This window comes from Coenobita brevimanus, chromosome 109 (genome assembly GCF_032717465.1).
Source record: "Coenobita brevimanus isolate Jiangsu-jjx chromosome 109, ASM3271746v2, whole genome shotgun sequence".
In the NCBI taxonomy this organism is placed as follows: domain Eukaryota; kingdom Metazoa; phylum Arthropoda; class Malacostraca; order Decapoda; family Coenobitidae; genus Coenobita; species Coenobita brevimanus.
Genome location: NC_137062.1, coordinates 35,749,445 through 35,762,096, shown reverse-complemented (window position 1 = coordinate 35,762,096; position 12,652 = coordinate 35,749,445). Strand labels below are relative to the sequence as shown.

The following is a 12,652-nucleotide window of genomic DNA, read 5'->3' as shown; positions in this document are numbered from 1 at the left end:
TAAGAATGGGTTAGGAGAGTTTACCTGATGGCAGTCCTTCACCTTCCTGTCCTCTGCATCAGCTCTCTAGTAATGCCTGTAATAATACCTCTAAGTCTGGCACGCACCTCATCCCATGTCTTCCTGGTCTATCTCTGGGACTGCTGTCTGCTGAGCCTATGTGTATGTGTGTGAGAGGGAGAGAAACTGGTTAGATCCTGAAAGTTGCAATGTGGTTGCATTTACACACGTGACTCCAAACATTGCCAAAAATGTACGGTACAGGGTATTGCACCATCTGTCACTGCATGGATGAATTGGCCAGAAGCAAGGCCGATGTGACTGCAATGACTTTCACTGGTGTGGGATAATGGTGTGGGGTGTGTGATGGTGGTGTGGTGTGCATGGTAGTGTGGGTGATGGTGTGGTGTGGGTGATTTTGTAGTGTGGATGGCGGCATAAATATGGGTTATGGTGTGGTCTGGGAGATACGAGGTGATGGTCTAGGTGATGGTGTGGTCTGCCTTCTCGCTGCAGGCAGGCTACTGTTCAGTGTGTTTTTGATCTTCGGTGGTTAGGGCAGGCTTGAGGGTCATCAGGGGTAACTCTTGGGAAAGTGTCAACCATAAGCAATTTTCCCATAGGCTCTGTATCTGCCATAATGCTGGTTTCCATACCACTGCTCTTGATGCTGACTAATTTGCTACATCATGGGCAAGCTGACAACTATACCTACTCGCCCTACTCCCTGGACCATCCTCTTGACACCATCTCTGTTTCCTTTCTACTTCTTTCCTGATGCTCACCCTGTGAATAACAACCTTAGGGAAATAAAACACCAACTGTTCATTGACAAAGAGCTTTATTAGATTGGACAAGTCAGATAATTTACTTACTTCCGTCTTCTTACAAGACATTCACAAACGAGACTTCATAGGCTACAACCGGAGTTGGAATCAATTGAAAAATCCCTCATATATCAGTGCGGGTCCCCTAGACAGTAGCAGTGACACAGTGCTGCCAACACTGATGCTCCAGCAGTGCCTCTGGGGTGAGAGTCTTGACTCACTTGCCAGCTGCCGGCTCGGTGACACTTGTGCTCACTGCTCACTGCTCACTGGGATTGGGGCCCACTTGTGTGAAAGTATCGACTTTGCGGTGGACTCGTCATCTACAACTCACTGGATATTAGAAACCTCATGTCTAAATAAAAACCATATCTTGCTTAAGTTACATAAATTCATTGTTGCCTCGTAAAATAACAATTTTGTAGCAGGAGTGACTGCTGCACACTTGTCTGTGAGTGTTAATAGCAGTGGGGAGGGGGCTGGGCGGGCCTAGTTCAAGCGAAGCAGGCAGGGCGGGGGCCGGGCTCTGCTGGTCGTGGCATGAGCGGCTGCTCGGCCCCCGCCGTGCTGGCCCAACCATCCCTGCCCACCACCAACGCGCCTGCCATCTTTGGCATCTCCTGGCTAAGGCGCTGGAGAGAGGGTTCCATTTGGCTTAGTATCATTACAGTTATGGAATTATAATGCTACAATTGACACTTCACACTCCCAGAAAGGGGGAACTACTGTTTATATCATTTTTTACACATGTTTTTTGGCTGAGAAAAAACTACCATTATTTTTTATTAGAAACTTGGACATCCAGGTGAGTGTGTGGCCTCACTTTGACATCCCTCGAGACGGCACCGCGGGACTGGGTGCACAGCGAGAGTTCTGAGCTGCGCTGCCGGTACACTGGGCCAGGAATCACGTGTATGCCGCGTGAGCAACTGAAACACGCACGCACACAAACACAGGGGCATGGGAAGCAGCAACTAAGGGAGAAGGTGCCCCGGGATTGCACAGTGAGCGCTCACTGGCACCCCATCGCCGGCTGACCAAACAAACCCATCCCAAGTAAGTTCCCCCCTACAGCCAGAGGGCCATAGAACAGCCCTGAGCCCTTGCATTTCTTATAGATGGTCATTAAGAAATTGTTTGGCTGTTCTATGAGCTTCCGGGTGGCGAAGAGAGAGGGACAGATCCAGTGACGCTCACGTCGGGAGCTCTACCACTCATTTATCTGGTCGTGTTCGGTACCGCCAGGAGAGCAGAGGCCACACACTCACCGCTTGGCAAAATAATCATACACAATCAACATAAAAATTAAGGGATAAATAATTCAATAAACTTTCTTAAGGTAATCTGAAATGCTGATATTGTGTTCAAACTGTTTGGTTCAGCAATTGTTTAACATATGCACAATAAAGCATCAGCTTTCTTGTGACAAAGGGGAATTGGGCAGCCACAGAAGGATATCGGGAGGGTAGGATAAATGAAGAAGGGTGTATGGGGAACAGAGAAAGCTGCAGATGATTGGATTCTGACACACCAGGTATGGGACAAAATAATTACAGCAGTAGAATTGAGCTAGGATTGTTCTTTGTGTCCATCAATGTCATCAGTAATTTAACCAGGCATAATTACCCTTTTGTGCTTTATTTTCTTACTAATACTTGTGCGTAAATTGAAAATATTTTACGCTTTAAGTAGGTGGACATTCCTAGGAGCAGTTCCCCTCTACTGTTAAACCTTTTTATAATTTTTCTTCCAATGAGATAAAAAATAGAACTACATCATCTTCTAATTGTTTTCCGTATCCCTTAAAATGTGCCTTTTTAGGGGAAGTTTAACTATGAACCTGCATCACATTCTACACATAATGAAATCTGAGCAATTTGTCACTGAACTCAATTAAAGCCATTCAAAATTTCTTTTTTATCGACACACACTCCATCTATTTATTTTTTTGACTGCCCTCCAGCACATTTGGCATCACAGATGTTTTAACTATAAAGGAAATAAATGCAAGAATATACCCAACAAAAGTCTATACACTTACCAACAAACACTGATAGAAATGTGATGTGCTCCGGTTTGAGGAGTCCAATGCAAGGTTTCTTTTTCTCAGGAGATAACTTTAGCTCTGGGGCTACACTAATGCAACAAGCTATCATGGAAATATTTCACTGATTACCATCTTAAGAAGACTGAAAAAAGCAATATGATTGATTTTCAGATTTGGATTAGCTTAAGGGAGTACAAATGTTTGTATTCTAACTAAGATTTGCCCAAATTAAAACTACATTGGCAGTTGAGGTCACCATGAAAATGGCACTTAAATTCAAAATCTAAGTGCACGCTCATAATCATATGCAGGAAGGATAACAGTATCAAAGATTTCAGCTTCTCTGAACGATTCCAATTTTACACTATCACCACGTGGTCCCAATAAGGATAATAGCATTCCCCTTGTTAGATGAATCCATCAATGGGTGCTTGGCCTGACAAGAGCAGAACATGCGCGCAAGAAGCAGCAGTGGAGCAGGGAACATGACAAAATTTTGTCTTACTCAAGCACCTCACTTTTCTCCACACTGACACGAGGGAGTGCAGAGGTTGCCTTAAGGCATTATGAACACATTACCATAGCATTCACCTGGGCTTACCCCTTCAGCCCTGACCTGAGCTTTAGGTGTGGCCAGTACAGGTGCAGTGCGTCACTCATCCACGTGGCAAGCAGCGGCGGCGGCGGCGGTGGGGCGGCGGCACCGAGGCCCCGCCACCCGCCACCGCCACGCAGTACCCCGCGCCCCGCCCCGCCCCGCCCACCACCGCTTCCACGTAAACACTCAGCATCAAAGTCATGCAGCAACTCCATCAGGCTGACTAGACATCAAAGGAAGAGAATGGTGGGAGAGGGGAGCCGGTGGGAGGCAGTGCACCCCCACCGCTGGTGTGACACTCCCCACCCTCCTCTTTGTCTCCACCGGGCGGCACACAGGCAGCACCAGTCAGCCCCTGCGTGTGTGCTGCCACCACCGGCACTGGGTCACACTGGAGGCCACCCTACCCTACCAGCACTCCCACACTCTCAATCCATCATACTCTGATAGCCATACACACCTACCAGCCCACATCTCTATTTATCACCACTAGTGTAATCCCCAGTGTCCCTCTCAGTCCCATGGAAATCATTTATGCTTACCTAAAATTTACCATATCTTCAGTGGCCTTCTCATTCCCATGTAAATCATTTATACTTGCTCACCTAAAATTTACCATATCAAAAAATGAAAATGGGGAAAAAAAAATCATTCGAGCCCTTGTTACTCGTGCCCTCGCACTCTCATTCAATCTTGATGTGACTCCCGGCCAGCTGATCAGCGACCCAGGACAGGGGCGTCTGGGATCAACAAGAGGCGACGCCACAAGCGCGACCGCAGACACGCCAGCAGGCACGCACACACACACCAAGCCTCTCGCCTCGGTATCCTACGAGGGAATTTGGTTCCTTGAGAAGATACTGATGTTGATACTGGAGTGGTGGTGGTGGTGGTGGTGGTCGTGGTGGTGGTGGTGGTATTGGTGGTGGTGGTGGTGGTTGTGGTGGTGGTGGTGGTGGTGGTGGTACTGGTGGGACTGACTTTAGTTCCAGATCTTGAGGAAGCTGTCCCAAGAGCCAGTGGCCACAGCCATGCCATCCTCAGTCACGCCAAGGCAGCTCACTCGGTTGTCGTGGCCCGCCAGCACACCTGAGAACACACACAGGTAACTCACTGGGAGAGGCCCAGCTGACACAAACCAGGCTGAGGGATACCAGGCACGACCAGCTACGCAGGTGACCACTGACCCTCACCTGAATCACTGCACACCACTGACTAACATGGCAGTCAAATGAGGCTCAGTTGGCCACACGTTTTTATTTAATGTAAGGAAGAAGGAACCAAAGGCCAGAGGTCCACAAGATTGTTCCCTCCAAGAAAAAATAAAAAGATAACAACAAAATTCAAGATCCGTTCATTTTGATATGCCTGGACACAATGCGTTTGAAAGACTGGAGGTCATAGGCAGTATGAAATACAGAGGACAACAGCTGCAGAGTTGACCTGTTGCATACATGAAGGACTGAGGGTAATGGTTAACTCTTGCATTAGAAAGTTGGATGGAGAAGGGATGAGAGTTTGCTGCTAGACGGATGTTACGCACCTGCTGTAATAGTGGAGGGATGCAAGCTGATAGTTCTGAGGAGCAGTGACCATTGAAACAGCAACAGAAAAGAGATAAGGAAGCAATAGTGTGGTGAAGAGACAGAGGTTGAAGGCAGCCAGTAAGAGGAGCGAGTTAATGAGATGAAAAGCCTTCGACTCCACCCTGCTGAGCAGAGCTGGCACTCATACAGTAACTCACAGAATCTGCCACACTAGTCTAAGAGTAAGTTAAACACCACTGATAAGCATTGATATTCTGTATCAGTGGATGCAAGCCAATTTGGTAACAATTCTGGTGATGTCATAAGTAGCTGTGTTTTGGAAAATTGCTGCTAAATAGTAATTCTTCCCAAACTGTCCAGCTGACCACCTTGGGGCTGAAGCAGGACAAAGATATACAGGACAGCGAATTTAAGGCACACAGCATGCATCCTAATTCTTGCCACAGCAACACTTGCAGAGCTAAGAAATTCTGCACACAATACTTACAGATTTATACCACACACACACAGACAAGTACAAAAGTGGTAGAAGAATATACAACAATTTCAAAATGAGTCTAACAGCTCTAAACAAAAAACAAACAAACAAAGGAGTGACTAAATACTGGTGCCAAGAAATGGAAACTGTCAGGAAGCTAAAACACAGAGGTAACAAAGTAAAAGTGACAGATCAACTTATATATTGACACTGAAAGTACAGCATCAGAGGAAGGACTAAAATTCATGGTGAAGGTTTAATGATAAAAAAAGATAAAGGATAAAAAAAAAGGATAAACAAAAAGCAGTGCCAAGTCCCTGGCAGTCATGTTAGTGCTGATGTATAAAAACAAGATATCTAGTCAAAGATGTCACATATCAAATTTGGAGTAAATCGGGATTTAGGCCCAACCCACCTGACACTGACTCCCCTACTGCTGACTTGGGGGGGGAGTGACCCCCCCTGATGTAATGAGGCATGTTACAGGATGCAGATTTGCAAGATGCATCTTTAGGTTTTGGTTTCATGTCGATATGACAAATTAGAAAGGAGTAATGGCGAGATTTTTTTTTTTTTTTTTTTTTTTTTACATTTTCTGTGCCTACAGCCTGGGCCTTGCTCCAATTTGGCCCAAAATTTGATCAGGAGATCAGAAGGTCATAGCCCATCATGCCTGAAATTTTAGTCAAAATCGCACCAGCTGTTTTCAAGTGAAGTTGTGAAAAGACAGACAGACAGAGAGACCGAAGAAAATACCCGTCCCCGAGCCCCTCCGTGACGGGGACGGGTAGTGATAACTCTGAAATAAAACAAATGTATGAGGAGGAAATAAGAACAGGTAAAACAATAACACAATATCCTGTAATAAAAGTTAACCAGGAGGAAAAGAAAAAAATAATCAATCAATCAATCATTCATCATCATCACTGTCATCATCATCAATCAATCAATCAAGCATCATCATCACCATCAATCAATCATCGTCATTATCATCCAGACCCCTTCCCACCACAGGATGGAGTGAAGCAGGGTCCAGAGAGCAAGAAAAATACTGATAGAAGAGAGCCAGCAAAAGTCTTCCCTGTTAAAATGGCTCACACTCATACAGCCATCATTCAAGCCCCTGGAATCCTGAATAATAATAATAACAATGATAGTAATAATAATAATAAGTCAATCCAGAAATTATACAGCAAACAGTACAGGGACAACATAAAAGGCAGCTACGATAAACAACACACTATCTAGACACACTGTAAAATATGCAAGTAATGTACGGGTAAAATAAGGTGGGAATAAAGGTCCAGTAAGGAAAGTAAAGGTGAAACAAAGAAAGGAAAGTAAGGAAAAGGCCTTCGAAATTAATGTACCGAACGTAAAGGAATAATAAAGGACGGGATAAGGTAAATAAAGGAAGGGGGGTAAGGAAAAGGTCTGCCAGATAAATGTACCAAATGTAAAGGAATAAAGGATGGGATAAGGTGAATAAAGGAAGGAAAGTGAGGGAGAGGTGCAAGAAATAAACGTACCAGCTCTCTCTGTCCTCATTGAATCCCACACATTGCAATTGAAGTCGTCATAGCCAGCCAGGAGGAGACGGCCAGACTTGCTGAATGCCACGGAGGTGATGCCGCAAATGATGTTGTCGTGGGAGTACATGGCCAGCTCCTGATCAGCGCGGATGTCAAACAGGCGGCATGTGGCATCGTCAGACCCTGTAGCAAAGGCGTGCCCGTTGGGGAAGAACTGCAACGAGAGAAGATGGCGTTAATGGCTGTGGTGTGGATTGGTGTTCATCTTATCCACAATAGTACAAGAAATTTATCCTCTCTTAGCAAACACAATACACTCTTGCCATAATGGGCTAACTGGGGGGGAAGCCTGGTCTGATAAATCCCGATAATCTGTGGATGTGGCGTGGATTAGTGTTCATCTTATCCTAAACAGTACAGTAAATTTATCCTCTCTTAGCAGTACCACAACAGACTCTTGCTGGATTAACTGGGGGGAAGCCTGGTCCAATACAGCCAATAATCCGTTACATCCGACAGCCTCCCTAATCATCATCGTGACCCATTTTCCAAGCTAATAATGGTGTGAGGTGGGATTCAAAAAGTTTCATGTTCAGGCAAAGCATCATTAATACAGACCAAAACTGGGAAAGAGTAATTTCCCTTCCTCTTGTAATAAAAACCACAAAAACAATCATGTAACTAAAAGGTTTGGTAATTTTCTTGTTCTCACAAATATATCTATCTGTTTATAGCCTTAATCCTGTAAAGGGTGGCCATAAACAAATCACCTCCATGTCAACCATTACACTGCCCTCCCCCCAACTCAAACCCCTCTCCTATACTTCTCCACTCATGTCCCTGCCATTACACTGCCCAACCCCAACTCACACAGCCCCATACCTCTCCACTCCATCCCCCCATCCCATCCTCAGTCTCCCCCTTTCTCACACTCTCCTACTTAGTCTCCCATTCTCCATCCTCTCCACTTTAGGTTAATCACATTCAAGCAACATTCAGAAACTTCAGACACTACAACTGTGATAAATATGCAGTAAAATGTATGGTACTTTCCAAGAATTAAATATTGTATAGTACTAAATACATTACAAAATTATATACTGTACTGATTTTTGCTGAATTATAGTAAGATCTTGTTACTAAGCTAGTAATCAATAAGCGAATTCAAAGTTACTTCCTTACCAATACGTTACAATCTAAGGGTCAATAGGCAACTCATATATACCTGTTACCTGCATGTACTTCCCTGTTACCTGCATCTACTTCAACAAGCTTGCAGTACCTTGAACCACGCTTACAATGTGCTAATCTTAGTTGCAGTCTAAAACCACCTTCCCAATCAGCTACTTACTCGCATCTTCTTATACTCTACAAAGGCATCTTACTTAGCATCCTACGACTCGAGAACTCTCACTTCTAGCTCAGCAACTCTCAATTCTTACTTGTAAAATATCTTCCATCAGCAGGACTTACTCGTGCATCTGTTACGACTGCAAGTAGATCGATTTATTAAAACTTCACCAAAAAAACTCACTATTCACATATAGCACAGAACAAAGGAATCACTATGCAAGTTTTTTTTTTTATGATGCAATCTTTAAATCCTTACTGCACAGACGACATCATAATTATTCTCATCAATCATCATCATTGTTAAATCATCATCATCATCATCATTATTATCTTCATCAAACATCATCAGTATTCTCACCATCATAATTAATCACCACAATCATCATCATCACCACCCCCACATCCACCCTGTTGGCTACATACTGTGACTGCATTCGTGTCCTACTCTTGTGTCCGATTTATATTACAGTAAAGGCACTCCCTGTCCTGAGCTGGAAAGGTGTACGAAAATAACATGATTCTCTCCACACAACTACATCCCAAAGTCTTAAATATTCACTCATGCATCCTCTACTGTGACTGTGTTTATGTCAGAGTCATATTATTGTAAAGATGGCCCTTGTTTTGACTCTGAGATGTTCGTTTTGTCTTGTTTCATTTAAAAAGGCTCCAATGTGCTTGCATGTTTGGTCTTGGTCACCTCATAACAGCTCTCCATGCTGCCTGAGCTCCAGCAGCCTCCCTATTCCGTGCCTTATCCCTGAGATCACACTCTAAGACCTCGTCACAGGTCTTTTTCAGTCCGCCCCTCACAACCCTACCCCCGACGTTAATACAAAACTCCATCCCCACAACTACACAATCCGAGGGTCCTAACATGCACCCTGCTGGCTACTTACTGTGACTGCGTTTATGTCCGATTCATGGCCAGGGAAGGTCTGCCGACACATTCCATCGCGGATGTCCCACAGCTTGGCCGAGGCATCACATGCGCCCGAGGTGAAGGTGCGCATGTTGGGTGAGAGGGAGAGGGACATCACATCCCCAGTGTGGCCAGTGAACTGTGTACACTGTTGCCCTGTCTCGATGTCCCACAAAGCACTGAAAACCCACACGTGTTATTATCATCATCATCAACGCCATGACCCTTCTTCCCACCTAAATATGGGATAAGCTGGGATCAATTCAAAATAAGAGAAAGAAAGAAAGAAAAAAAAAAGCATAGTAATAACAATAATAATAATAAAAAGTGTCCATAGGCATAAAGTTGGTGCATTATTAATTCTAAAAACAATCATAATCAAAAGAAACATTCTAAAAAACAATTCATTCATTCATTCATTGCCAGACGCCATGTATCCCACACGGGGTGGCCAAGGGCTTAGAGCTGACTGTTTTACAGGAAGGGGTATTAATCCTCCACCAACCCCACTTGACACGGAGGGATGCCAACAGCATCTGGTGTTCCCAGGCGGTCACCCATCCAAGTACTAACCAGACCCAACGTTGCTTTAAAAAAAAAAAAAAAAAAAAAAAAAAAAAAAAAAATAATAATAATAATAATAATAATAATAATAATAATAATTCTAAAAACATTCATAAAAAAATCTGATGAAACAACTACTAGCTTTTGACAATCTATTATTAAAAAAATAAAAGGGGGGGGCTAACAGATGTAATAGGCAAAATCCAACAATAACACGTATTCCTTCTGTGCAACGATGCCTTTAACTCCTTTATTTAACTCACCAGCCACTCTCTGGTAAGGATAAAAATAAACAAATAAGGCTGTGTTACTGACTTTACTGTTTACCTTACTCACTTACTACCTGGTTTAGAGTTTTAGTGCAGCAAGGTGTAGCTCGAGCGGGTCCTAATTCCACCCACATCGCACACGAGAATTTGTTTACGAACGTGACTGTAGCTCTAGACAAATCCAGTATGCTTTGGGGTGGCTGTTTTTCATCTAATTGGGGTTACATGTTCCCCCAACCTACCTTGCTATGAGAGGAAAGGCTGCCATACTCTTCCTTGCTCCCATACCCTTCCCTATAGCCATACCATTCTTTGCTATCATACCATACTCTGCTACCATACCCCTGACATCTTTAATGGTAATGGTGGAATCCTGAGCTGATGGACTTGTCAGGAGGTGGGAAATATAACCCACCAAAATATTCTTCTCATACGAGTTAGTGAAATACAGCATCATACACTAACAACGAAGCAGTTAACATACCACAAGACAGCCAAGTGGAAATGATGACTGTCTTCCTGTATGCTGAGGGATGAAAGGCTGACAGGGACAAGAGGGTGAGTATAAGAGGAGGAGTACAAGGAGGAGGAGTGCAAGACAGGAGGAAAACATGAAGGAAAGAGTACAAGAGTGGGTGGCCCTGTAATGTGAGGGACGAGAGGTTGACAGGGACAAGAGGGGGAGTATGAGAGATGGAAGAGTACAAGAGAGGAGTGCAAGAGGGAGAGGGGTACAAGAAAGGAGTAAGTCTGGAAGGAGGAAGAATACAAGAAAGAGAACAAGAGGGGAGGAGTGCAAGAGGGAGAGGGTTACAAGAAAGGAGTTAGTGTTTAGCAAGAATACATTTCTGGGGAAAACAGAAGGCTCCTTTGCCAGGCCACCCATCCAAAATCAGTTACTGTATATAACAACATGAAACTAAACAGAGTCTTTTTCAGTCTACCCCTTGCTAATCTACCTCAATGTTCACCCCTCTCTCATCTACAAAATAAAGCAGGAAACACATATTAGTAGGGAGGATTTGCTTGTCAATAAAGGACGGGGGAAGGGCAGACTCACCAGGTCATGTCTCCTGAGCTTGTGACTATTTGGTTATCATCTACAAACCGACAGCAACTTAGGTAACCAGTGTGACCAGGCAACTCCCTACTCACTCTCACGTTGCCTTCTCTTGTCTTTAGGCTGTAAGGAAAAAGGCAGTGTCAGTTTCAGCCTCACTAGGATTTTCAAGGAAGTGCATCATCTGAAACACAAATCTAGAACTGTGTAGCTTAAAATACAGGAATCAAGTGTTAAGGAAGAGGTGGTTTGGTGCCCTTTACCTGATGCAGTTGTGCCTCTTTGTCTACTCCAGCTTCAACAAGGCAGATAATTATTAGTTCTCTTATAAAACACTTGTATTTACACTGCTATCCGCTGCTGAACATGATATATTTATATGATGAAAAACCTGTCATTTACTCAGCACCACAGCAACTTCAACTTGCTACAAATTACTTCTTCCATATTATCAGGACAGGAAAGACTGGACTTCACTATGAACATCTTAGTTTTCTACACAACCCATTTCTTTATGGAGTAATTGCATGGCTTTGTCTGGGCAAAACTGTGCTCTTCCACCCCTGCTGTTTAAGGATTAGGCTCCTCCTTTTGCCATCGTTCCCACTCCAGTTATATTCTAAATTCATATAAGCTACATCCATACCTAATGCTTGCTAGAGGGGGTGGGTGCAGGCAGGAACTTTGCATCATTCCATCCCATACAAGTGGTTCCACAGTACACAGGCAGGTGTCAATAAGAACTTCATGGGTTACAGTGAGATGAAACTCCTGGCCACAACTGCCTACACCAGCAAGCATTTGTTGTGGATGCCGCTTAAGTTAAAAAAGCCATGACCCTCCATGAATGCCAGGGCCAGTGCATTGTACTTACCTGTATATAGAGCAGATGTTGTCAAGGCCGCCACAGGCTACATAACTGCCCGATGGAGCGTAGGCACAGGTCATTACCCAGCTGGACCGGAGGGGGATGGCATGCACCTTGTTGGTCGTGTAGCTGTCCCACACTATCAGCTTACCATCTTGGGATGCCGACACCAAATTCCTGTCAAACAACAACACATACATCAACCCAAGATTCACTATAGTTAGTCTGTTTTAACCTGACAAATATCCATAACTACCTTCCATTCCTAACTACACCTGGCCATCAATTATAGCTGAAAGAGGTTAGCGATCTTTAAGTTAAATATGCAGTACAGTAGTTGGTTTTATAATCGACATCCCTAACCTTTTTTAGCTCGGGTGATGGCCAGGTGTAGTCCAAATGAAAGGCTGATTTGAATAGTAACCAAGGAGACTCATTCCTACTTCAAAACTATGGCTCGTCAAATTTCACTTATCATGATGCAGTACTGAAGTTATGAGAGCACGACTTTAAACAGAAAATTAAAAAAAAAAAAAAAATAACCAGCAAGATAGTACTTCATTTATTCCACAGCCAATAGTTAGATG

The 12,652-nt window shown here is 43.9% G+C and overlaps 1 protein-coding gene across 4 annotated transcripts in view; it reads right to left on the bottom strand.

Annotated features, from left to right (window-relative positions):
* Positions 1-822: 822 nt before the first annotated feature.
* Gbeta13F (guanine nucleotide-binding protein subunit beta-1) overlaps positions 823-12,652 on the bottom strand; it is a 69,150-nt gene continuing 57,320 nt past the window's right edge. For all 4 annotated transcript variants that reach the window (XM_080285931.1, XM_080285932.1, XM_080285934.1 and 1 more), the window contains exons 4-8: positions 12,072-12,242; positions 11,198-11,320; positions 9,282-9,483; positions 7,027-7,243; positions 823-4,561 (exon numbers count right to left, since the gene is read on the bottom strand). In XM_080285931.1, coding sequence (XP_080142057.1) covers positions 4,455-4,561; positions 7,027-7,243; positions 9,282-9,483; positions 11,198-11,320; positions 12,072-12,242 — 820 coding nt within the window. In that variant the 3' untranslated portion in view covers positions 823-4,454. The remainder of the gene's footprint in view (positions 4,562-7,026; positions 7,244-9,281; positions 9,484-11,197; positions 11,321-12,071; positions 12,243-12,652) is intronic.